This window comes from Pezoporus flaviventris, unplaced genomic scaffold (assembly GCF_033815535.1).
Source record: "Pezoporus flaviventris isolate CSIRO_AGI_PZ_B2104156 unplaced genomic scaffold, CSIRO_AGI_Pfla_v1 ptg000073l, whole genome shotgun sequence".
Classification (NCBI taxonomy): Eukaryota; Metazoa; Chordata; class Aves; order Psittaciformes; family Psittacidae; genus Pezoporus; species Pezoporus flaviventris.
Window position 1 is genome coordinate 3,061,786 of NW_026892621.1, and position 27,999 is coordinate 3,089,784.

General features: G+C 38.6%; 1 protein-coding gene across 5 annotated transcripts in view; it reads left to right on the plus strand.

Annotated features, from left to right (window-relative positions):
- ATP2B2 (ATPase plasma membrane Ca2+ transporting 2) overlaps window positions 1-27,999 on the plus strand; it is a 244,025-nt gene that overhangs the window by 205,237 nt on the left and 10,789 nt on the right. For 3 of the 5 annotated variants that reach the window (XM_061472918.1, XM_061472919.1, XM_061472922.1), the window contains 4 exons: window positions 5,947-6,160; window positions 11,088-11,299; window positions 14,395-14,502; window positions 18,197-18,379. In XM_061472918.1, coding sequence (XP_061328902.1) covers window positions 5,947-6,160; window positions 11,088-11,299; window positions 14,395-14,502; window positions 18,197-18,379 — 717 coding nt within the window. Of the gene's footprint in view, window positions 1-5,946; window positions 6,161-11,087; window positions 11,300-14,394; window positions 14,503-18,196; window positions 18,380-24,653; window positions 24,826-27,999 lie in introns of all 5 variants that reach the window. The other 2 variants (XM_061472920.1, XM_061472921.1) reach the window with 1 other exon arrangement.

Below are 27,999 nucleotides of genomic sequence, written 5' to 3' on the forward strand. Positions count from 1 at the left end.
TGATACTTGAAACCTGAAACCCAGGTACCTTTACAAAACCATGAGGTCAAACTTCTCCTAAGCCTTGACTGACACATACAGGCATGTGAGCAAGCTTCAGCTTCTGCTAGCGCCACGCAGTGGCCGGGTGGATGGGACTGTCACCCATCAGCTCCCCTGCTGAGTGAGCATAAGGATAGTGCTGGGAGTTCCAGACATGCAAAAAGGCTGCTTTTGAAGGAAGTGGAAGCGATCTTAACAAATGCAATAACTATTTCATCCTGTTCAGGGAGCGCACTGACACCTGAATTCACTTGCTTTCCAAAAAGTCAAAACTGTAAGCTGCCAAGTGCTAGCTCCCCCAGCTGCCCTCAGGCCCTGCTGATGCCTGGGTGTCACAGCTGAGCTGCTCTGTGCCACAGAATTCCTCACCTGGCAGCAGAAGTTGGATAACTTTTCCCTTGGAACTATTTCGAAGCATACTGAGAAAATGCTTAGCTGTAAAGTGATTACTGTTGGTAACAGACGGTACTGGAATAAGGACTGAAACTCTGGAAAGTCAATCCTCCTGGATTTTCATCACTGGGACAAAACAGCATAGAAAAGAGTGCTAATGGCAGCATGGTGAGAATGCTGTGACTGGGCCCGCTGTGAGTGATTCCTTTTAAGACCCTGTTTTATAGACATTCAGTTACTGCCTACTAACACTTATTTAAGGTGATTTTTTTGTTGTTGTTGATGTCCAGTACTTTTTTCAGTTGCTTGATGAAAACACGAAGGGTAATATATTCCATTTGTTAATTGAGGGATAATCTGGTTTATTCTTTAAGAGGTTAAACATTACAGTGTAAAGTCTATTTTCTATCTAGTCTAAGTGCATAAACAGTGCAAACTTTTCATTCCAGAGCTTTCTTTATCCTTTGAATAATTTCACTGGCTTCTAGTAGGGCTTGGATACGGACCGGTGTCTTTATATTGCCCTTATGGTCTATAAGACCATCGTTGAGCCTGTCAAGTCTGTAGTCCCTGTTTAAAGGTTTTTAATGTACACCTCCTAGAATTCCTGTATTTCTGTCCAGATAGATTCTCATGCAGTTCCTTAATTTGGCAGTAAAAATGCAAATCCAACAGAGAGGTCCAAAGAAGCTAAAATTTTAATTATAGCAAAAGGGCAGCAGTTACTTCCACTGTAGTTCAGTTTATGCTCAAAGACCTCACCGCTGATGATCTCGAGCAGCTCTCGGTTCTTTCTCTGCTTACAATGGACATCATTATGTAGGCTTTTACCCAAAGGCTCTAGCCAGTGAAAGGGCATTATGTTTGTTTGGCTCATAGGCTTTACTAAAAATTACCCGTGAGAACATGCACATCACCGTACCCTGAAAATAGCTCTATCTCGAAATGCATGAATATAGCAAAAAACCCCTTGCAAACAGGCTAGGTGCACAGACACAGATCTAAGTCTGCAAAACTGTACACAGGTCTTAAATTACCAGCTTGACTGAAACGTTTAAGTTATTAACAAACAAGTGAAGCTAAAATCTATAGGCAGCATAGCTTTCTGTGACCTTCAAAATGAACATTTTAAGGTCCACATCAGACTGGATTTTACTTTGCTTTTAGGTAGTCAGTTTGGCTTTCTTTGACAAGCAGAATATAATTTTAGTTCACAATTAATATTCAGGTTAATTAATATTCCCCAGGTTACGTTTTTGGTGATATTTAATCAAATCTAGAATGAGACAAATTCTGTGGAGGTTGTAACATTTCTTCCACGCTTCTTATGTCACCTCTCAAAAAGTATGTTCTGCAATTTGGAGCCAGCATACTGGGACACTGGAGTATGAAGGTTCTATGCTTACCTGCTCTGACTAAAAGCTGACTAGTGATCACTCCCTCTGCGGCTGCATAGGTGCTCTTAATTTTGTTTCCAGCGTGTAGATAACACCCACCAATGAGATCACAACTACTGTTGCTACTAGTCCCATGCCAGTGCAGTTTGTGACACGATGCAGCCAAGATGTATTAATTCACCTTGTCTTTCAAATAACCTAATTCCTTTACCTCTTGCTTTCTTCTCTCTGGGTTGCTCAGTGCATGCTTTTAAACTGATCAGGGTATGGTTATCTTGACCAGTTTTCATGTAATTGTCCATTCTGTTTAGCAACTGTTACCTCAGGTTAAGCCAGTGATTTCTTTTTTCCAGTGGATTTATGAGAAATAAACTCTTATATTCTGACTTCATCCTTGGAATAACCATTTTGCACAGCCCTTGCCTGACTCAATGAGGGTTCTTCTTTGCAGCTCTGCCTACATTTACTGTGAATTTTGCACTTCAAATGAGTCATTGCTCCACATCTCTAGGTACCATATAGAGGTTTATATGCGCCTTACAAAGCCAGAAGATTCATCCCGTTTCCTGTCCCCTACACAGTACCAAGAGAATATTAGGTCATTATGTTTGGAGCTGTAAAAATAATCTGGGTATGTACAAAATAAAGATTTTAAAATGCAGGTCAGTCAAATGGAAACAGCTTTTCACTGGAAGTCTAAAGCTAGCAGGTTACCTCTGTGCCAAATTTTGTCTATATCCAACCGCTGAGGCAATGTAACTATTCAGAAAGGTTGCATCAAAGACAGAGAGGAAAAAGACTTTGCATTCAAATTATTATTCTTGTAATCTGAGAAAGACTTAATGCTTTAGCAGACATTAGGAATTGAAACCAGTGACTCTATAGTACATTATGTTTGGAAAATTAAATGTAAATTAAAAAGCACTCTAGCAGTGAACTACTGCATGAATCACTTGTTTTTACAGATCTTGTTCAAGAAATGAGGATGATCTACACTTACATGTATAAGGCAGTAATTTACTTGGTTATAATGTTTGAATGCAGAACTGTATTTGGCAAATCCTAAAATCATAGCATTGGCAAATTTGAAAAAGCTATAATATAAAATCAAAGTATACACTGTTTAGCTTTGTTTTGGGAGGGCTTAGAGCCATGGAGATAGAATTGAGGATGCCAATTCCATACAGTTAGTGGATGATCTAGCAGCAGAAGTGAGGGCTGACATTTCTTTGCATTGGTGGATATAAGATTAACCCACCAGAAATGCTCATTTTTTTAAACCCATGCATGTGTTCTCTTGACAAGTGGGAGTGAAGAGGTAAAGGTGAAAATACCTTTTTCCTCTCCTACAGCTTGTCATCTAAATCAAAAGTAACAAGCTCTAAAATTTGTGAGGCTCTGCATGTCACAAAAGATTTGTAGTTTATTTCCAGCCTTTGGCAGTTTGTACTTTTAAGTGTTTTGAAGATGAAGTGTAACATCACTTGATTTAAGGGACATTTTCCTTTTACCTCTAGGCCAAAGCTAACCTATTCCAAGGTCAAGTGGAAAGGAATTTGACAAATAACTGGTGATTTTGGGTGCAATTTGAGCAGCTTTCATCCCCAAACTTTTCAGAAAGTGAGTTAGAAGCTAACTAGTGCTAGTCAGTTAGTGACCAAAATGAGAAGAACACTGAATCTGCATCCCACTTGCATAAGTGACTAAAATCTGTAATGGAAGACTAAGCTCCTTAGCTGATAGGTATTTTCCTCAGCTTCCACCAACTAATCAGAAATCAGATAGAGTTGCAGTGGAAATTTCATTCCACTGCCTGCCCAGACTAATGTGTATTTAATGTTTTGGCTTCAGCTTAGAATGAGCTTTCACACTTGACTGAGCAGTGTAGCACTGCCAATAATAGATAATTATTAGGGGCACCATAGCCACACAAGGTGATTGGCAGTGTGAAATGGTGAGAACAAGTTGTTGCCAAAACTGATGACTGCCAACTACACTTGCGTGATTTAGAGACTGAAATAATCTGCCTCTTCGTTATGCTAGGAATACATCAGGCTCTGATAGACACCTGAATATTTAACTGTATTTGTTAAGCGTAACAGACAAATTCAGTTTTACTGACATAGAAGTCAGCACAGGGAGTGGAAATTCAGCTGTTGTAACATTTCAAAGTAGAGAATGTTTCTCTAGAAAAGTTATTAACCCAACAGGTAGAAGTATGACAAGGAAAATTGTTCAGTAGAAACCATGTTTTCTTTTTTCTCTATATACTGTGCCCTAGCAACAAACTGCTTTTAGTGAAAGTACTCTCCTTGTTTGAGGCATTAGTATTAATAAAAAACAAATGAGGCCTCAATTTGGAACCAAGTTTGTCCTGATTGCTTTCAGGTTTTTAGCCACCTCTAACGACAAAGATGTTTCCTGTTTCTGCAGCTGCATACCAAATGAGTGACTGAACTCTCCACATAAGCCCAGTTAATGCAACACATAACCAAGAGGTCAAAAATCTATTTATGCTAATCTTCCCTAATGTAGCCAACCTGTAGAACTTAGAAACAGGAGGTTGCTTTTCTCCATCCCTTCAAATAAGCCAAAAATTAGTTTGTTGGTTTTTTTTGTTTATGAATAAGATGTATCAAAATATATCTAACTGTAGGGATGTTAAATACATGTTTTCAAGAGGAAATAAGTTTCTCGCAAGGGAGAGTTGGAATATAAACCAGATCCACAAGAGACCAAACCACTTACCATTGCTCTCCGTATGTTCCTGAGATACCGAATTGGCCCTCATTATTTGACAATATTTCATTAAAAATGAACTTTTAACTCTTTGAAAAAAAGGACAGAGTTCATGAGGTGAATTTATTGGCTTTGATTTGGCTCGTATACTGGTCCATAGATTTTTTTGCTTCATTATTACAGCAGCATGGTAATGTAATGCATAAAAATAGGTGCTCAGATCTTCCAACTTCCACACTGCAGATTAACTCCCTTCCATCATAAGATCTGTCATGCTGATACCTTGTTACCTTTGAGATTCTATTTTTCTAATAAAAAACATCTATCCGAAACAGAAAGCAGACCTTACTAATGCTGCCCATGCTGGCTTCAGTCTAAAAGCATAGGAAGGAGGTTGTTAGATACAGAAGAACCTCTTTCATTCTTCCTGATATGGCTCCTTGAAGAGGTTGCATCTATCATTACAGCTGCCCTAGTGAATTTCAAATCCAAACTCTCTAATAATCATCTCGAGTTCTCTGGAGATCTGTGTTAGTTTGTTTTATTTATTTTCTTTTGGGATGTTTTAAAAGGAGATCTCAAGTCCTCTGTAATATGACCATAGACTCTTGATTTGAGTGAGGAAAGAGCTCCTTCTAGTGGTTGGAGATTTGCTTCAGAAAATTAGTAATGTTTGAGTTTTTCTTTCCAGTTCCAGAGTTTCAAATATACTATCCTGTTACCCAGTGAAATAACAAGGAATTCATTATTTTTTCATATTTGATATATTTTAATGAGTTTTGGGGTGTTGAGTTTTTTTTTAATCCAGATATCAGGCTTTTTTTTATTCACCACTGTTTTTAAAAGGTCTTATCGATGTAAGATGTGTTCACATGTCTCAGGAATTGTTTCATAAATTGTTAATAATTTCAAGCTGTTTCTGACAAAACAGATAGGGCATTTATAGTAAACGGAAACATTACTTTTTAAACTGTTCCAGTATAATTTTTCTTCCAGGAAAGGAACTCCCACTTGTGTTATCTAGTTACCTAAATTCAGCTGGAAAGTTCAGCATGATGCATGAAGTAACAGAGGATATTGTAAAATCTGTCATAAAGCGTCCTGTTATGCTTCATAAGCATTGTGTGATTGTAAATATTCCTGATTTAAGGGACTGAAGAGAAATAATTTATCTTTGCTCAGATCACTGTGTGTCCTGTCATACTGGTCTTGCGTAAGAAGACAAGAAAGGACATAGCAGGACAGACTAAAGGGCTGTGGATTTCAGTGTCCCATCTTCAGCACTGCTGGCATCACACAGGAAGAAATGAAATCCCAGTAAAAGACCTGACAACCATTATTTTTCTAGGAAATGTGAAACTTTCTGTCTCCACAGGACTCTCCTCTGAAAGCCGTGCAGATGCTGTGGGTCAATCTCATTATGGACACCTTTGCCTCCCTTGCTTTGGCCACTGAACCTCCCACTGAGGCTCTGTTGCTGAGAAAGCCATATGGCAGGAACAAGCCTCTTATATCCCGTACCATGATGAAGAACATTCTGGGCCACGCTGTGTATCAGCTCACTCTCATATTTACACTTCTTTTTGTCGGTAAGGAAGTTTGTTATGCCTGTTGCTTGGTTTAGAACATGTCAGAAAGCTGTAAATGTAACCACTTAATGCATATAAGTCTGTCTTAGTGAAAGAGCTAGCAGAAGTGAAGTGTTTAATGGGATCAGAAATAGTAGGGGTAATAGAAAACATGCAATAGAGCGACTGAGTCACCTTTCAGTTGTTGTTTCCCCTGGGAAAGGCCTCAGTGAGCTTTTCTGCCTCCTAACAAAATCCGGGCTTTGCCAAAAGTTCATGTTAAAGTGTAGCATAGGTTTGCATTTTAAGCAGAGTATCTAGCCTGGTTCTTCTATTCCGAAGTTTCCTTTTGAGATCTGTCATCTTTAATAGGCATGTAGCAAAAAATTAACAGCAACAATATAAACATAGCAAAAATCAAGATCCATTTTACCAATAGCTGGAGAAGCTCTAATCAGGAGCAAAATGTTTGCCATAGTCCAGGAATAATGCTGATCTTCTGTAGTATTGGTAAGCAAGTAATTAGTATTAAGTGATACAAATAGCACTCTGTTTAGACATTTTATATCTAGGATGGATATTAAAAGGGGAAAACAAAATCTAATTTATGAGATGGCTGGACTCCTCCTCAGGCTTTGCTAGCAACAGATGCTTTTCATAAGCTGTATTTTGGAGAGGGGAGGGAAGGAGGAGGAATGTTTCTTGGTGCCGGGACTAGCAGGGTCTAATAATAGATTCTGTTCCTTCACAGTAGTAAGTGAACTTTGCTCAAAGGACTGATAATGTTATCAGTTGGGTATTGTGTTCTTGTCACTGTGTCATCATCCTTAAATTACGTGTGTTCTCTTTCAGATTTTTTTCTTTATGTACTGACTTCCATATAAGCTGTAACTGTAAATTTATGATTCTTAGGAGTTTTTTGAGCCTTCTTCTTGGTAATTCATGTGATATGAATCTTGGAACAAGAACTTCTGTGGACTTTATGGGGAGTTTTAATGGCTTTTTGATAAGTTTTATGGTTTAAAATACTTTCTCCTGACCTCTCTTCACCCTGTTCTGATTATTTCTGTGTGTCTGTGGAAAATCCATGCATACTTTGAAGGACGCAGCACAACCAATTTTCTGATAAGCCTATGAAATAGTCTTTTCCAAACTCCACGGGTCTTAGCTCTGCAGTGAGATGATGTTCTAAATGCAGTGTTTTGATAATTAAATCCCAAATTAATGAGAATTAGTTTTATTTTGACCAACTAATAGTTTATTTTTTTTTTGTACTTGGTTTCTCTAGAGACTAGTACATCACATTTTTGGTTGTTTTTTTTTTTTCTATGATGTGGCAATAAATCTATTGTGTTTGAACATACAGTAGTGCATTTAAGACATCAGGTACATTGGAAATCCAGAAGTCATTGTCTAGTTCTGTCAAACTGTAGTATTAAAAATAAATCATAACCTCAGCAACTAGGCATAATAACATTGATGTACTATAGTGCCTTTTGGAACGTTTGGAAATAAAAGTAGTTATGGGTCTAACCAGTGCCACTCCACAATAGCAGCATGTTCTGCTTTTAGGCTTTTTAAGGGATGCAATGCAATAATAGAGATTTAAGGACCGATACTTTGACTGAGGGAAGAATTATTCATGTATTTGTGTTCGTGTGTGTACTGAATGAAAGCAAATAGATGTAATGTGTGTGCTTGTATGTGTGTATGTATCTATAATGGATAAAATTATTATATCTGTTTTTCCATTAATTTTTTCCTTTACTGTTTTTATGTAGTAAGTAGAATATTTGAATACAATACTTAGTTACCTCTGTGGAGGTCTGGATTTCCTAGGAATCCAGATTAGCAACTGCTAATCCAGTATGGCATAAACCTCTTCTTTAAACTATCTGCTCTCTTGCACTCTAAGTTTTGTGGCCTCATATTGTGTTACTGCTGTATTTGTGATATCCTAATCTAATTTCTGTCAAAAGTCTAAAAGCCAAATTCTTTGGAAACATGCTCATTATTCCAAGTGACTTGAACATGAACTGCTCAAATATCGCAAGGCAAGAAAGCGCTCACTGATAGCTGATGGAATTAATGATTAATTTCTCTGGCGAAAATCTGCAGAAACTTTTCTTCTTTCTTCAGAAATTCTTAATATTATGCTAGTAGGATAGAGAAGTTTTAATTTGCTGTCATTAACAAAACACTGGTTATGAAATGGGGTAATATTGTGGTACTTCATTCATTAGTTATGCTTCATGTGAATGACCATCCTTACTTTAAGACAGTGTACCATGGTTTAAGCCCAGCCGGTCAAAAACACAGCACCAGCTACTAAGGAGAAAAATGACTGCTACTGCTGAGCCCAGGACACAATGCCTCTTTCAATAACTGTTACCTGTAAACTTTGTGCATAAGAAAGTAGATGAAAAATTGGTTATGAGCCATCAGAGTGTGCTTGATCCCAGAACCCCTCCGTGCGCTGGGATGCACCCCCAGAGCGTGAGCAGCAGGTCAGGGAGGGTAGTCTCCTTCTCTGCTGCGCTCTGGTGAGACACCCTCCCTGCAATCCTGGTCCAGCTCTGGGGCAACACCAAAAGAGGGACATGGAGTTATTGGAGCAAGTCCAGAGGAGGCCACGGAGACACTCCAAGGGCTGCAGCAGCTCTGCTCTGGAGCCAGGCTGAGAGAGCTGGGCTGGGTCAGCCTGGAGACAAGAAGGCTCCTTAAGGGGAGACCTTGTTGCAGCCTTTTGATATATAAAGGGGGCTTCTGCGAAAGACAGAGAGATACCTTTCAGCAGGTCCTATAGTGAAAGGACAAGGGGCAGTGTTTTTAAACCGAAAGAGTGTAGGTTTGGTTGCACATAAGAATTTTTTTTACAATGTGGTGGTGAGACACAGGAACAGATTGCCCAGAGAAGGTGGATGCTCCATCATTGGAAGTGTTCAAAGTCACACTGGATTTTGCCAAAGCAAGTTTGCCGATGACACCAAGCTGTGTGGTTCGGTTGATACCCTGGAGGGAAGGAATGCCATCCAGAGGGACCTCGACACGCTTGTGAGCTGGGCTGATGCCAACCTCATGAAGTTTAACCATGCCAAGTGCAAGGGCCTACACCTGGGTCAGAGCAATCCCAGGCACAGCTACAGGTTGGGCAGAGAAGAGATTCAGAGCAGCCCTGCAGAGAAGGACTTGGGGGTGCTGGTCGATGAGAAAATGAACATGAGCCGGCTTCAGTGTGCGCTCACAGCCCAGAAAGCAACCGTATCCTGGGCTGCATCAAAAGGAGCGTGACCAGCAGGTCGAAGGAGGTGATCCTGCCCCTCTGTTCTGCTCTCGTGAGACCTGACCTGGAGCATTGTGTGCAGTTCTGGTGTCCTCAACATAAAAAGGACATGGAACTGTTGGAACAAGTCCAGAGGAGGCCACAAGGATGATCAGGGACTGGAGCACCTCCTGTATGAAGACAGGCTGAGGAAGTTGGGGCTGTTCAGCCTGGAGAAGAGAAGGCTGAGTGGAGACCTCATAGCAGCCTTCCAGTATCTGAAGGGGGCCTATAGGGATGCTGGGGAGGGACTCTTCATTAGAGACTGTAGTGACAGGACAAGGGGTAATGGGTTCAAACTTAAACAGGGGAAGTTTAGATTGGATATTAGGAGGAAATTCTTTACTGTAAGGGTGGTGAGGCATTGGAATGGGTTCCCCATGGAAGTTGTGAATGCTCCATCCCTGGCAGTGTTCAAGGCCAGGTTGGATGAAGCCTTGGGTGGAATGGTTTAGTGTGAGGTGCCCATGCCCATGGCAGGGGGGTTGGAACTGGATGATCTTAAGGTCCTTTCCAACCCTAACTATTCTATGATTCTATGATTGGGCTTTGATCAACATATTCTGCTGAAAGATGTCCTTGCCCATGGCAGGGGTATTGAACTATAGGTGATCTTTAAAGGTTCCTTCCAAACTAAACCATTCCACAAAGAAAGAGGTCCCTCAGGTACAAGTATCTTTTCAAAACTTTCCTCATTTTTACAGTTACTCATCATAGGTTGTATCTTGCTTTTTTATTGACTAGATCTAAAAGCGAGTAAAATCATCCAAATAAGGAGCAGTGCCTCATGGTGTGCTTGCAAAGCAGACAAGCAGCGTGATCAAACCCAAATCCATTTAAAACCAGGAATGTTTGTGTGTTTTATCATTAAAATGCTTGAATGCTTGTCAAGAGTTTATGCCATACTGAATTAGCAAATGGGTAAAACCTGCTGAAGAGTGGTTGCTTCTACCTATTGTAGAAAATCACAGACATGGTCTCAGGTGCTTGGAAAATCAGAAAGAATTGGCTTAGAATAATTACTACTTGGTTATAGGAAAAGCACTACTGAAAACTTTGCATAGATATACTGAGTTAATAGGTAAAAGTCATCAGGGGGCCTATAGGGATGCGGGAGAGGGACTCTTCATTAGAGACTGTAGTGATAAGACAAAGGTTAACGGGTTAAAACTTAAACAGGGGAAGTTTAGGTTGGATATAAGAAGGAAATTCTTTCCTGTTAGGGTGGTGAGGCACTGGAATAGGTTGCCCAGGGAGGTTGTGAATGCTCCATCCCTGGCAGCGTTCAGGACCAGGTTGGACGAGGCCTTGGGTGATCTGATTTAGCTTAAGGTGTCCCTGCCCATGGCGGGGGGGTTGGAACTGGATGATCTAAAGGTCCTTTCCAACCCTAACTATTCTATGATTCTATTCTATGATTCTGTCATTTGAGAAGCTCGTTGCTCAAGAAGTTTAGATAACTTTTGCTTACTGGCGTTATAAATTCTGCGTATATGTATTAAGTGCAGAAAGCAAGCTGGTAAAGCAGAGCACAGGAGTCAACTAGCTAAAGCAAACAACGGAAATGCACTTTTAAGTTTGATTAACTTATTCTAGTGGAAACCTTTATTTTTGTCTTATGCCTAGGTGAGAAAATGTTCAAGATTGACAGTGGGAGGAATGCACCCCTTCACTCTCCTCCTTCAGAGCACTACACCATTATCTTCAATACCTTCGTCATGATGCAGCTTTTCAATGAAATCAACGCACGGAAAATCCATGGTGAAAGGAATGTCTTTGATGGCATCTTCAGAAATCCTATTTTTTGCACTATTGTATTGGGTACATTTGCTATTCAGGTAATGATTTGGGCAAGAATTAGTAAGTGTTCATCAGAAGTGTAACTTTTGTACATTTTCTTTCTTTCTAAACCTAAATGTTGTAGGGGGTACACTTAACAGTAAAGCACCTAGTTTCACATATTTTTTGAATCAGTGCAAGTGTTAGTAATGGAGTATGTTATGTAGTCGTACTAGTAAAGCATAATTTTTTATTGTTTTAAGTAGGTCAGTCCCTAAATTAATCTGAATATGTGCAATAATAACATCCATTACGATTTTTTGGTCTTGGAACTGTTTGGTTTTTTTTTTGTAGAAGAAATTATTAAATAGTATACCAATCAATAGCAAAAAAAAAGCATTTTACTTTAATTTACTACTCTGTGAATAGATAAATTAGCTTTCAAATAGCTAATGCTGATCTGTTCTTCTGAGGGTAAATGCCACTGCCTTCTGAGGGTAAATGCCACTGCCTAATGTTACTCAACATTCTCAGTAATACTGTGCCTTGGTGGTAATTCTTCATGTCTATCTCAAGAGTTTGCTGTCTCAGTCATGTGTGAGCATCATGACAGAAATACACTTTTCCCAAATAGTTGTGATTTTTCTTCTGTAAGAACTCAGCTTCCTCCTTCCACTCCTGTATCCATCCATTTGCTGACTTCTATCCTGTACTTAATACCACTTGACATTACCTCTTAGGAGCCTGCTGCAGCCCTCATAGTTGCTTAGATTTGAGCTATTTCTGTCTCGACATTATTGCTCAGTTCTGCATTGGTATGCTGGAAGCTGTCAGTATTGGGATATTTCTCATGGAAGTAGTAATGAGGGTGGAGCTATTAGAAACTGGGCTATAGTGGTTTGAAACAGCAAAGGGAAAACCACTCAAACTAAGTATGGGAAAAAGGACACCAGTGATTGGTAGTAGAACTTGACAGTGATGCTCTTTAACAGCTAGTTTGAAAACATGGGTTTACTAACAGGAACTAAAATGCCTTTAGGAGAGGCCTGACAAACTCACACTCATCTCTAATTCTTTCTTTCTTTATTTATTTTTAATCATGGGTAGTGTTTGAGGATGTTTTCTTAGTTCTAGGCATTACTTTTCAGTTGTCTGGCTGCAGGAACAGTGTCATGTAGCTACTAGCCACATTTCTGAACTGGCTGCTGATTTTGCTCACTCTCTCCTGCTTCCCTAGTAGCTGAAATACTTTAAGTGCAAACTTCAAAACACTAGGTTTGCACTCCAACAGTGAATCGAAAAAGCCATTGTAACATAAGAAAGGCTGTAACTCCTACTTGCTTTTAAGTCTCTTTTTAAAACCAGGTCATGTTTCTTGAGACAGCAGAAGGTTAATCTTTCTGTTTTCCACTTCGTGTATTACGTTGTGGAAATACAGCTTGCATAATGTTGCTTGCTGAAGCAATCTCAGGAAAGTATTTGGAATTTTGGCTGTGTGTTTTAATAGCTGGATGAGTGAGCCAAGCATCTTACTCTAAACCAAAATGATTGAGGTTAGATTATGTAGATGGATGTGGGAGATTACAGAAGTGGCTTTATTTCATACTGCAGACTGTCTTAGTTCCATATATATTTACTACGCCTTCTGTGAAGTACAGACTAATGGCTTTGCTATTTCATCTTTGAGTGCAGTAGTTCCATTAACTAATAGTTTAGTCCTCCTCCTAAATCCCTCCACAAAGAAAAAGTAGAAGCAGTGGCCAAATTTTCAAGGTAACAAATATGGAGACTATTAGAATGCCTCCTCAGTAAGGATCAGAAAGTGCTCCTGAGAGAGCTACAACAGCTTGAGAAATAACAGGGTAGTTACCACTCCTGTCCACAGACAAGCAATAGATTTCTTTAAATCCTTTCTCTGCTTTCAGAACCAGTAAAGTTTTGTCACAGTGAGGGCAGATGGATTAAAACATGCCGTATCTGCCATATAGCACTTAGCAATCTCTCAATACAGACTTGCAATTTCTTGCTTAGAATTTGAGTGTCATATTCACAGTTTTTGTTCTGTCTCCTCCTTTTTCCTTACTCTCTCCAATCATTTTCCTCCTTCCTATCTACTACCTTCCATTCCCTGTCCCTTCCCTCTTCCTGTGTATTTGCACTTCACATGGGTGAATTTGTGTTCATAGTTTGTGTTTATTCACTCACAAAGGGAATCAACCACTTTGTGTATTAGTGTTCTTTTGTGTCTAAGACCTGACTACCACTTTGTGAACTTGTGTTTTTCAGCCTTTGACAGTCAGTATAAATCTCTGGCTTGTGATTTCAGCTCCCTGGTTATGCAACAGCACTACTAACAAAAATATCAGTAATATCTGACTTTGTCAGCAAAACCTTCACAATCTAACCAGGCCTAGAAACTTGGTCAGGTTCTGTGTGCCGGTTATCCTACTGCATGGTGTGGGGTTGTCCCCCCCTCTTTCTCCAGCAGGACTAGAGTTGGTATCCTATCAGTCTGTCCATGGTAACACATTTGTAACAGTGCAATAAAATGTTAATTAGAGGAAAAATCTCTTATGCAGTGGGCATTTCAAAATAAACTATTCCAGAATCAACAGATCTCCAGCTGAGAATACTCAGAATCTGGGAGATCACATGGGGACAGTCATTATTTCTTCTTGGGCATTCCTGTATCACCTTTGTTAGGTGTGAGGCTGCAGAAGCCTTAGTCTGAACTGTTATGGCTTTTTCTGACCCCTAATTTGAGGTGAATAAGTTTATACGGCTGGATTTGTAGTGACTGAGATTCTGAGGTTTTGCTGGATGGGTTCCCAAACTGTACCTCGGGTAGTGTCAAATGAGTGCCAAACAACCTATGTGGAATATGAGAGCATTTTGCTTTTGGTGCTTTTTAGATTGAGTCCATTAAACTAAAGGTCGTTTGCAATATGTTTGACTATTCTCCTGGTAAAATATTGTTGGAGTGAAACCAGCAGAGCTATAATATGCACAAGACAAATTAAAATCTCAAGTAAAATATGACTGAAAGTTGTTGGGGCTTTTTGGGGGGAGGAATGTGGAGGGGGTAATTTTTTAGTTTGTTTTATTTTGTCCCCAGCAAATACTGACCCCCTTTCTTCTCTGCTTTTCTTTGTAGATAGTAATTGTCCAGTTTGGAGGAAAACCATTTAGCTGTTCCCCCCTGCAGCTTGACCAGTGGATGTGGTGTGTATTTATTGGACTAGGAGAACTTGTATGGGGTCAGGTATGCAGAATTCTGTCTTTTGTTTTTATAAACCATCAAAGATGTGATATTGCTCATAGTCCTACTATCCTGTTTCCTTGCTCTCTCACAATGCCACTTGTAGAACACACCGAAATACAGGTGCTCTCTAAGTACTTCAAGAGCAGACAGAGCAATAAGGATAATTTATCCCACTGTTCCTTTTGATTTTTGTTAATTTTCATATCTTTTCTTTCCCTAAGCAGGACGTGCTATCACCAAGGTCATCTTCAGTTAGGCTTTTTCAGGAAAGACACTGATTCATAACCTAGTCCTCTAGTCACAAAAAGAGCATAGGAAGGGCCAGTGCATGGTGACCTTCGCTGCAATAGAGTACCCAAGGCAGCACGTGTATGTTTAGTTCCAGTTCTCTATCAACCCACTCATTTTCTTGCTGAAACACCCACTCAGCCAGTCCATGATAGCCTTGTTACTGGTGCAGGACTAAGTCCAGTGCATTTAACACATACCCTCAGTGATCCTCATCCACCTACTTCCCTGCAGGATGGAAGAGCAGATTAAAAAAAAAAGGATCTTTTTCCTATAATAGTTGCAGGAAAGTGCAGTTTAATTCATGTGTCACATTAAAATTCTGCTACACCCTGTGTCATTATTAGCTCATATAAACTTATATAAGAGATGTAAAAGCACGTGTCAGTGAGACAAGTTATGTGATTATCTGACTAGAAGTTACAACACATCTACAGTCAGTATTGTTAAAATACATACTGCGATGCTTTTAAGCACAAACACATACAGCAAACTTAATAACATTATTTTTTTTCATCTCTGAATACATTATTAATGTATTTAAGCTGATGCCACCTGACACAGTAAAAATGAGAAATTATGTGTTGCTTCTCAGCTGTGAAGCTACACAGAGATCAGCTAGTTTGGCACTGTGAAGAAACAGCAAGAAATTGTCAGCTGCAATTGAATACTCATTTGGTTCTGATGGCATTGTAATGATCAGATGCTAGCTTTCAAATCTAGTTAGTTGTCCTCTAATGGAAAACAGTATTTTGGACAATTGGGCCTCAGAGACATGACAGCTTTTAATGCATATGCTGCTGAAACCCACCACTATTAGGTTGTTCTGCTGAAGATGGGATTTGCTTTGCAGGAGGAAGATCTAAAGTCAGTGTGCTAATTCTTGGAACGAAAAGATTTGTTTTCAACTGATGGGAAAATGCCCAACTTTGGGAAAGGGGGGAAGAAAAGCAGGGAAAAGGAGAAAAATCCTAGCAGGTTTATTAGACCAGCTGTAATAAACTTCCCACAGCCTTCGATCAATGTACTATTTGACTTCTAAATTTTGTTATACATGGTTATTACTTGACCACTGAAAACTAAGAATAATATCAGCATCTCTTTGCTGTTTAAGGATGGGCATAGTTGGCTGAGCCTTGTTATGAGAGCCTAGCCATCAAATTAAAATTGCTGTTGGAATACCTCAACAATTTTAGCACTGAAAAACTACATTTTTACATAAAGCAAATACAGAGGGTAAAACTCTTTCCCTTGTAGCCCAGCAGTATTTAGTGTCCAGAGAAGAAAAACACAAGCTAAACAAATGCATTTGCATCTTTACATGATTTACACTCTGTGCAAGTCCTCTCTTCATGCAGCTCTACAGTATGAGAGACTTTTCCTTTAGTCGAGGTGCCTCCCGTCCTTCTCAGCCTTTTCTCTTCTGCTATGACTAATTCTAGTTTAGCACGAAACAAACTTGTTATCCCTTTGTTTTATTAGTCTCCTGAATGTGCTCTGTTCCTTTGAACCACTAGAACCAATCAAGATTTTCAGGCTGAGATGTTAAAACCGGCACTTTAAAACATGATTTAAGGTTTTACTTCTAGGAAGCCACTCTTGAGATGCTTTGAGGGACCATTTTCTAAAAGGTGGCCCACATCACTTCTGAAAGCCAAGTCTTTCTAAAATATTTCATGTTACAGTCCCAGAATTATCGATCACCTTTTAAAACTATGAGAATTTTATGGGGAGTATATTCAGTTTCTTAATCTAAATCCGGCCAATTGAGTGTGCCATTACCTGAACTGGGCAGGTGTCTGCAGATATGGAAAACAAATGAGCAAACAAAAAGACATGCAAACACCCTAAGAAAAGAATTGGAGCAGAATGTGTCAGCCTGGCTGAGAGAGGTCGTGAAGAGGAAGTATGTTCTATCGCACAGAATCACCACCAAATACAATTGTTTCTATGTGTACTGTCTTGCAAGTACTTCACCACCATTACTTCCATCAGATGCCAAACCCTCCCAGGTAGCTCCTTTCTGTAGAGTGCTGGCTTTGTAGTGTTTTGAAAGCTGGAAAGCTGGAGTTTCAGTAAGTATTTAAGTGACTAGCACTTACCTTTTCTTTTTAACCCTGTTCTGTCTTTGCTGGTGTCAGCCAGTTCATTAATTTTCCAAGTCTGCATCTTGGTTTTCCACCCCAAAATGCATTTTAAGAAGGTTCTGTAGTAGTGGTGAAGCTGGTGGGGGTTTTGACATTTCTTTGATTTTATAAAGAATATAAGTGGAGTTGTGGCTCATGAAGTTCAAGGAGACCCTCACAAACTCAGCAGTTTCTTTTTATCCTGCAAATATTTGGTGCCTCTTCATGTGTATTCACTACATCCAGTTCAGTTTTCCAGAACTGTAAGATACATCCTCACCAGCTTTCCTGCAACTGTTTTTATCTCCTGTCTTTTGCACATTTGGGCTTCAGAGATGCGATTGCTCCATGCTGAAACAAAGACAAACAAAAGAGAAAATTGCAGCACTTTTTTTTGTTTGTTTGTTTGCTAAATAGTTTTTATGGATTTAACTTTGTAGGAAATTTGGGATTTTTTTAAGTGGTCAATATGCTCCAGGTTGTGTCTTGTTTAAATGGCCAACTGCATGTATTTTTATGTAAGCTGGCAAAAGGAATTAGAACAAAGAGAAAATAACCCAGGAGAGTCACACTGAATGTGCACATCTTTAAGATTATTGCTGTCTCCTATGTTAATTATATCCAAGGACCACTTTGGTGGACAAACAGAATGAGAATTGGGGCTGAGTTAATCAGGATTTATTAGTTACAAGGACACAGAGGAAGAGCTAGGTCTGTAAGTCCAACAGGGAGGCAGTCAAACCCATCCCTTTCAGAAACCTCGTTTTTGAGACATGCTGACAAAAGCATTTCAACCTGCCAAACGAAAGGGAAGCTAAACACAGGAACCAGTGTAGTGTGAGAAGATTTTTAAGCATGAGGTGCAACTAATTTTCAGCTCACATTAACATTCATTATCTTAAGTCATTAGAAATACCCAAACTCTAGCTGCAGAAGTATTGATCTTGCCAAGATTATATAACTACCTTCAAATAAAAACATCTGCTTTAAGTCTTTTGAGAAAGAACATTTTTCCCAGCCTTAGACTTACTCCACAGCTGTGGATTGCCAATGTGGTTTAGCTATGCAATTAATGCTAATTGTTTACACAGCAAACTAAGTATTTCTGGACTAAGATGGAGTTGTGTAAGTGTAAAGTACTATTGTGAATATGCTTATCTTAGCTTCCCTGGAAGACTGTAGATTTCATTAGAATGTCAATGTTCTTCTGCAATGAGCAGATTATTGCACTATGGTTATTGAATGAGGCTTATGTTTTCAGTACTTTTTTGTAATTTTAGGTCATTGCAACCATCCCAACAAGTAGGCTAAAGTTTTTAAAGGAGGCAGGGAGGCTCACTGAGAAGGAGGAAGCCCCCGAGGAAGAACTCAATGAAGATGTTGAAGAAATTGATCATGCAGAGAGAGAACTTCGACGTGGACAAATTCTGTGGTTCAGAGGGCTCAACAGAATCCAAACCCAGGTATGCTAAAAGTAAATGCCCACAAGGTCTAGAAAAAAAACACCCTTAATCTTTGATCAAGGCTAGATAACATCGTAAGGAAAGCCACAGCGTTTGAGTGTGTGGCTGATGGTACTGGTTAACTTCTGAACTGTTTTCAAAGGAGGTGCACATGAAAAAGTAAAACAGGTGAACTGAACAAAGGGGGGTATGTGTGTGTGCAGCAGGAGAAATTAAATGAAAGGATAGCAAAATGATAATATGCACAAATAAGAATACTTTTCTGAGACTACTGTGAATGGACATTATTTTTCGACTTCAGGGATGACAGCCCATAAAATAGCACCACTTGGAATATGCTAGCTGGGACAATGATTAGCAAAATGTTCTGAAGGCTTTCTCATGCAAACTGCTTGATTTTGTCAAGAACTGCTTGTTGCTGCCACTTTTGCAATCACAGAGTAATTGAAATTGTTGAGTCTAAAGTACCATTTCATTAAAAAAGATGGTAATATTTTCTGGTCTGGCACTACCATATATATCTCGTGATTAAAAGGAATTGATTTTCTTTCCTATTAGACAATGAAAAATGTGGTTCTGGATTTATTTTTAGTAGTAAGGGCCTAAGCATCCATTAAATATTGAAATGTATGTGTTGGGTCACTGTGGATGATTTCTTAACAAAATATTTATCTTTTTATTTTAACCCCTTCTGCTAAATACAAAAATCTGTGGCACTTTTTAATGTACTATATATTTGCGCTGAATTATGGCGCTAAATATAGTACAGACGAGGATATCTGGTCAAATATGTCCTGTAGTGCTAAAAACCCTATGACCTGTTTCACATTTTTCATTGCAGTGCAGTAGCATGTTTTATAACACTCCGGCGCTCTCTCCTTGATCTTTTCTAAGATCAAGTAGTTGTGCCAGCTTGTAGAAGAGAGCAGCTCTGACAGAGATATGTACCCGCCAGATGTGAATGTCTTACATGATGATTGCAAGAGGTGAATAATTAAGAAAAACAAAATTTGAAAGAGTATCTTTATCTCAGTAGATTTTGATTTTTGTCTTCATCCAAGGAAAACAGTACTTTGTGCCCTTCCTCATCTCCAAATTGATACTTTTTTTGGTTTTTTGGAGAAAGAGGTGCAGCCGTGCCTTTAGAAAAAGTGAGGGAGTTAAGCTGAAACTAGGCCAGTTGGGTCTCTTCAGCACATCCACAGAGCAAAAAATCAAGAGGGTAAAAATTGCCATTAGAGAGATTTCAGTGTTTGGGTCAATTCCCAAGGTTCTGTGGCAAGTAATTAAATATGGATCTTCAGCTTTGAGGTTGGGTGTCTTGGCTCTGTTGAGTCAGGAGCACTTGTTATCAGAGAAAATTCAAATTGTCCCTGTAGAAAGGTGACGAACAGGTGCCCAGGTATCTCTATGAAAAGATGACCTCTAAATATGCATTCTTTTCTTCCTGGTGGCTATAGGAAGAGTGTTGTCTGTTGGCATTTCTGTCAGGATATCTTTCTGGTTGTGGTGAGTGTAAACAACTACAAGCACAAAGAAGCAAATTACATCCTTTCAGTTCTTTTTCTAGTCTGAGAGGTAGCTTTTAGTTCTGCATATCTTTATTCACTTAATTCACAGATAAATTACTAGTCTTTGATGCTATTTAAAACGAAATGAACATGAATAATATTTCTTTGCTAACATCCATCTTCCTAGCTTCCTTTCTGCTCTTAGTTGTAGAAATACCTTCAGTAGGATGTATTATTTCTCTCCTGCCAAGAGGCCTCTGTGATTTTTTTTCTTTCATTTTGTTTATTTAGTGACTTTGATTTTTACATCCATTTCACATCTGTGGAATGATAATGAAAAAAGAAAATGGCCCAACAGATTCAAAAAGAGTTCCAAGGTGTCCACTGGAGAGTGATGAACTTATATGCAGGTCAAATGAAATCTGCTGTTGGATGGACCTTGAGTTGAGCACATTTTGTTGTGCTGTGTGTTGTGGCCCATCCAAATTCATACACTTGTACTACATTTCTCAGGAAGCCAGCTAAAGAAGAGTTGATGGAAGAAGATGGGGATGTCTGTAGCATCCTTGGGGAGCTGGAGGATTTGCAAGAATCCTCTGATGTCTAATGCACTTCTGGAGTTGCGGAAGAAGAAGGTAGAGCATCCCCTCACTTTATATACATAAGGATGACAGTAAGATTAGGAATGAACTGTAGACTCTCTCACAATTAGATTGATCATTCAAATCCTAATGAGACCAGTTGCCACCATCATATGCTTGTGATGCATATTAGATTATATTTGCTTGTTTTCTATTCAGTTCTTTTTGGGCAGATAGCCACAGCACTCCTAAGACAGCTATAAAGACTCTATGATAGGGTTTGTGGTTTTTTTTCCCCCAGATTTCTGACAGATCTCCCTTGTAATGCTCCCAATAAAACCTCATCCAAACTGACAAAAACTGAGCAGTATAAAGAAATTTCTTTTCTTTTTATGCACTCTCTTAAACCTGAGGGTTCAAACCTGGACACCAGTGAAAGGATTTCCGCTGGCCATTCTTCATACTGAAGTGTCAGATATATTTCTATGAAGACATGCATGAACATACTTTAAAGAAAGGTGTATGAAAATGCACATAACTAAGGCAAAGAAACTGACTTTCTACTTCTAATTTTCATTTTTTGTCTACTTCATTTAGATATTCTGTTGTCTTATAAACAGACTCCAGGGCTTTTCTGGATGGATACATGTCTTATTTACTGGATAACTCTCTTGGAAGGCCACTGACATGAAATTCTGCAAATGACTCATCCTAGTTATGCAAGTTTCAGAAAGATAGAAAGGCGGTCTCAAGTTGCATACAAGGCAGGAGTTGCCAACCTCTGCTGCTTTTCAGCATTGTTTTCCAACTCTTTATTGCAGTTCTTACAACTTCTTCATTCTGAAGGAAGAGACAAGACTCATCGTACCATCTTGGCAGGTCCAAGAGCCCTTGGGAAGTTTAGCAGGCAAAACTCTGTAATCTGAGGAACAACCAGAAATCATTGCTTCTTTTTTAATTGTATACATTAAAGTTTCTCAAGTTACCTCACATTTGAGTATGGAAAAATGGTAAAGTGTGTAGATTTGAAAACTTTTCAAGCTCCATGTCAGATTTTCACAGCACCAGGCCTGAAGGTTCTCTCTGCTTTATTCATCCTGTAATTCAATTTGCTTTATCTGCTTAACGTGGGAAATAACTAGCTAGAAATGTTTTGAGAATAAAATCAAAACTTGAAAAATATACAGCTGCCATGTTAACTGCTCCTGAAAAATACATTATTCCTCTTTAGATACTAAAGGATACGTGGAGGTGCTGTACTGCATTTTCTTTCCCTTCCTTTCTGCATTAAAACTCTTCTCTTGAACCACTGCAAACCCAATAACAATGAAAGTCTTCCTGGCAAGTGGTTTTGAATTTAGCTATAAACCTAGCACCTCATTTTATGGCTTTCCATAGAGCTTTTAATATAGAAAAGATGGCAGTAGCCCATGGATACTGTTTTATTTCATGAGAAAAGTTGTTGGTTGGAGATGAGATGAATGAGCCCTGGGTCCTGTTACCACTAATGACAACAGAAATGCTTGCGGACAGTCTGTTCTGTGTTAAACCACAAAAGAATATTTAGCAAGGGCTATTCTGCTACTATAAGATTTCTATTTCTTTTTTTAGCTGCCGATCACCAGTATTTTCATTTAGCCATGCTACGTCCAAGACTTTCTCCAAAGTCTCTCCAAAAGTGACTTACTCCAAAGACATCTTTTTGAATACAGTACAGAAAAATGAGAGAGGTGAAAATTCCAACCTGACAAATAAGCTTCAAATGTAGGACAGCAGGGTTTTTTCTCTCCCTGAAGGCCTATAATCAAAACATGATTCAAACTTCTCATGATGTATGACTTATCATTTACTTTCTCCTTTTTAGCAGCTTGAATTGTTCTAAATTAATGCATTCTTTATTAATTAAGAAGTTTCATCTTAATTTAAAATGCATTATTTTTATATATATACATTTCTGTGAATTCTTTCTTCTTTGTCTTTTTCTATTTTTGGAAGATAAACTTTTAGGCCCAATTCCTCTCTTCATTCTTGGCTTCAGGTATGACACAGCCCTGAACTTTGGGCATTTGAGATTCTGAGAAGGTTGTTGTCCTCCCACTATGAATTTTATCCCTGAAGAGCTGTAGTTACTTTCTTCATGAGAATGAGTAAATAACATACATACATATAATTCTTGTTCTCTGGAGAAACAACTGAATACTGATCTTCCCTTATCTTTTCACTCTTGCACCAAGGTCTTTCAGTTTATTAGGAAGACATTTGTACTTCTAGAACTGCCCCTTGGCTTAGGACTTATCATCTGTCTTCCCCAGTGATACATACTTCATGTTCTAAGTCTTTAAAATCTTTTTTGAATGGTCTCTTTTGAAGAGTGCTCTGACACCTGTGTTAGATCATGAAAACCCAAGATCTGTATTTAATTCCACTTTTACACACACTGAACACTTCAGGTGAGTATTTAATATGCCTTCATACATAACCAGTGGTTTGGGCCATGTGTTTTTTTCTATATATAAATGTGAACCTTAGCTAATGATTCACTTGTACCCCTATTCCACATGCAAAATCACCCTGTATCATAATGTTTTACTGTGATAATTGTATGAGACATGCAATTTAAAATAAGTCTGCTGCAGAAAAAAACTGAGAGCAAAGCTGTGAGATGTGATGACTACTTAATCCTGTACATCTATGAGTGTGTACATTTCAATGGATGTGGTAAACAGGACTCTCAGAGACTCATCAGGGAACAAATCAGCTATTTTGTGTTTGTATAGTAGAAGTTCAGTGTGACAATTTTACAGCAGTGACCATTCATTCTTTTTACAGCTGGTTGTGATGTGGTTATTCCCCCAAAACCAGGCAGGAAAATAAACACCTCTGCCCAAAGATCAGATTGTGGGAGGGGATATGTCTGTAGTGTTAAAATGAAGCCATACAAATTTGTTTATTCCTAAAACTGACCACAGCATGAAATGTTAGCCAGTTTATTATAGTGCTTTCAACTTGACTCTTCAGGAGGGCTTGCACCAAGATTTGTGCTGGTTTAATTGATCAATACACCACTTCTCCCAACTAGTTTCTAGGCTGTGTACCTTGCAACCTGGCTTGCAAGATACAAATCTGGTAACAGTGGGTTAATTCAAACAAGTAGTTGGTTGAATTCTTGTAATTGATATTACTACTACTACTACATGTTGTGATGTACTGATGTAACGAAGAGGACATTTTGGGGTGGAGGTATTTGTCGCATATATACTACTTGATAATATCTACTGCCAATCCCTCGGTTCACATCTGTATGCAGAGCCTGCTTTTTATTGGGTTATACTGGTGACAAAGAATGCCTTGAAATACTCAGCTCTTTTTTTAACTCATCTTCTGTGGTGATGAATAAAACAGATATTCAGGAAGGATATATCAAAAAGTGCATACAACAGACATAACAAAATAGCAAGTAGAAAATGATAATATTATTTGCTGCAATAGTCAGTCCAGTTCCACATAATTTTCTGTGTGATTTTAAGTGCTCTGTATAAAGATAAAATATGAATATTTTTAAATCTGTAGTTATAAAATATCAATATTCATTATCACTGTGCTTATACAAACTTTCATTGTAGAAAAAGTCAGATGAGATAGTGGAACACTTCCTATTTGATCAAGCTGGTATAGTGACAGCCCTGGTTTTGTAAGCAAAATCCAGTCATAATCTGGATACTTTAAAGGTTTTTTGTTTGTTGGGTATTGTCCCTGTTCCTCCCCAATTCCAATGAAGTGACTGAATTTTCCTCCCTCTGAGAGAACACTTAGAGATCAGGAAGAAAGTAAATTTACTCTTAGCAGGAAAACAGTTTAGATCTAGCAGGTATGCTGGTTGTATTTATTTTATTTACATACAAATAAAATTGTTTAAGTTTTAAAGATTGTTATTTCAAATCTAGTTGTTTAAACTGATGTAGCTCCACTGTCTCCTATAGAGCTGTTTCATTTTAGCCAGGCAGAAAATTTGGATCATTTCATACCTAAAAACTATTGAAAGGAACACTTTAGAAGTATTTATTTCGATTGAAGTAAAACTGTGTGCACGGTTGATTTATTGTTTTTTCATTATTATTCCTGTTAGTTATGCAACTGTATCCATACTTTAAGCAACTTGTCTCATTCTTTCCTCCATTACAGATCGAAGTAGTCAATACTTTCAAGAGTGGCACTTCCTTTCAGGGGGCTCTAAGGAGACAGTCCTCCGTCACAAGCCAGACCCAGGATGTAACCAATATTTCTAGCCCTAGTCACGTATCGTTATCCAATGCTCTTTCCTCTCCTACCAGCACATCTGCTGCTGCGGCTGGGCGTGAGTGTGTATTCTTAATGCATCAGACCTACAGAGATGCCAACTTATGTAGCAGTCATTTGAGACTAAGCTACTTTGCCCTTTCCCTTCTTGTCCCGTTATGTTTATTAGTTTGCACGTAGCTAGAAACACATAACATGATTACTTTGTGTACAGTAGATACTCTCCATGATCCACTGCAAGTTTTGTTAACTTGCTGTTAGGACAGGACCTTCTAGTCATTTTTATCCCGTGTTTGGAGATTCTGCTTTTATTTGAAGCTTCTGTGTCATGTTTTCTCAGTCTCATTGGATATATTTTCTACTGCTCATGAATATGTACATTAAATGATTCTACGAATATCTTCTACTGAGCAATAGAGCTTGTGTGTAATATAGGTTACTCACATCCAGGAAAGATGTACTCTAATTAGCACAGGTGCAGGAAGGAACAAGGAAATAGAGAATCTAGTACATGATGCAAGGCTGAGGGATTAAGGTTTATATGACTGGTGAAAGAATAGGTCAGTTGTCACTAAATTCACTAGGAGGTAAGCATCAAGGAAGGAGGCATCTAGACAAGTTAAAAGGGCAGTGTTGAAACAACAAAATAAACGTGGTAATAAGTTTTTTTTTGTTAGAAGTAACAGGTTTATAAACTGTGAAATCTGACACAGCTTTCTTTTAGCTGCAAACAAAGCATCCAGTGAAGAAATAGTGAAGTGAATAAAAACTTTGAGACAGCTAACAAGAAAGGCTGCTTCAACAACAGTTAAATTCCAGTTGCTCAGGAAGGTTTTTACAGAGAGAACTTTGGTTTTGTAGTTGTACTTTGGAGTGTAAGTTGCTATTGTGTTTTACAGCATAGCCAGCATGAAAAAAACATTTAAATTTATAGAATCAGTTCACAAGTTTGTCACTTACTTTACAAAACAATGCACTATATTCTTTATGCAAGTTTTAGTGAAGAATTGGCCAAACAGCCAAGAAACCAGCCTTGTCTGTGTCCAACAGAGGGAAGGCAGGCAGAGACAAGGCAGACAGGGACAGACAAGAGAAGGAAATAAAATGCCAGAACTTCTGCCGAAGGAAAAGCAGCTTGACCTTTTCATTCTGTTTGAGTGTAAACCCCCTCAGTATTTGAACATCAAGCATTTAGACATGCATTAGGAGTTTTGTGGGAATTAAAATCTAAAGGAGAAACTGCTTTTGCTAGGAACCCAAAGAGACACAGGGGTACCAACTTTGGCAGCTGCTCCTTGGAGAAAAGTTCTATCTTTTGCTGCTTGGCTTTCTAACTTTTACTCTGACAGCACCAGACGTTGCAGGGCACAGTCAAGAGCAGCCAAGTCACTGAGGTGTGTGCCACAGCCAGGCCACAGGCAGCGTAATCTGCTTCTGAGGCCTCGGAGCCCACACTCCCTCCTTTCCATACTGAGCAGGACACAAAGCACTTCACACAAACCAGCCTTTCACCAGGGAACCATTTCCCATAATCTAATTTTTCCATTGGAGCAGGAAACAGAGAGCAGCTCATTCTGCTGTGGTAAATGTTACAATAACAGCCTGCAGCCAGCAGTCTGAAGGGATAAATCTAATAAAATGAAAATGCACAACTTATCTTCCCTCTTCTCTCCATTGCAGCAAAGCAACTAAGAATCGAATAGCCTTGTGTCTTGACAAAATGCCTTACTAGGTTACAGGATGAAGTTAAGTAATAGGAGAAAGCATAATCTGCTACAGTCTTCGATGTCTCATTTAGAAAAATGAAAGTGGCCTACGGAGCTCATCAGTTATAGCCACATTTATTCAGTAAAATAAACCCCACATGATTAATTTGTTCAGCTACCCAAAGATATGTATCTCCATTGCAGAAGACGGTTAGAGATTGGGACTTTTAAAGTGGTTATTTTGGACACTTAGTATTTTATGATTATATATAGAGAAAATATTTATAATGCCTGTTTAGTATCAAACCAGTGTGAGTATCAATTATAACCCTTAGGGAAAGTTTTGATTTCTTAATGCAATGACAAAAATCTAATGAACGACAGTGAAAACCCAAACGAAAAAATAAATTGCTTTTAAATTTGTTTCCAATTAACAGTTGGTTCATCTTCTAGAACCTGGAAAACTGTTTCTAATCCAGATGCCATAGAAATGGTGTCTGTTTTTGTCAATTGGCAGTTTCAGAGAAAATTTCAGTTCCAAAGCGCACACGTAGGTCTACCTTTCAGCTAAAATGTGTGTGGCTGGACAGAACTGGCTTCGTTCCTCTGAGCTGCTCAGAGTGAATTAAACCATAAATCATTACCTTCTTCTCATGGGGAGGAATGGAATAATGGGATAATTATACCTCGGATTTTGAAGCCATTCCTGCTCTTCAGGGATCTTAAAAATACTGCATAGGTAGATGTTTTATGGGGAGTATCAAGGGAAAAACTTCAGGCTGCGGCCAAGACAAAAGGGTCTAATATGAGCTACTATCAGGAGGGTTTATTTTCAGAGAAGTGGTGCTCAGCATGTTCAGCAATCAGGATATTGGTGTCATTTTGGGTGCCCAGAACGCAGATATTCTGAGATCAGTACTTAAAAATACAAAAATCACATCCTACTCTATTAAAAAGAATATGTAAGTCTAATTTCAGAGAGCATTTAATGCAGTCCTTCACTAATGATATCGCTTTTAAATCTATAGTTCATTGGGACACCTCACGAATTTCTGAAGATTTATAATAACATATATATGTTATTATAAATATATCATATGATAATATATTAAATAATACAAAACTATATTTTAGTATGTTGGGCAGATGAATGTTTAATTCCAAGGTTAGTTCACGCTTAAAAAGAAACCTGCCTGTCATATGCAGCCACATCTACAGTGGTTTATGAAAGAGCTTAGCAAATTATTACCTGAAAGTTTCAGTTATTCATAAATATGAATTCATTCCAGTCTTTCATAGCATTGGGGAATACCTTAATTCAAAGCAATTTAGACAGAGAAATATTTATTGCAGTACTAAAATTTCCCTACTTCTACTTCTAAGTGATACTTTTTAGCTGTCACGGTATTTTGCCAATAACAAGTGAAAAATGTGTGGCTGTCAGCATTACCTGGTAACAATGAGGTCTGTATCGGGAGTCTCTTATCTTTCTTTTAAGTGAAAAACACTGCAGCTTTATATGAACA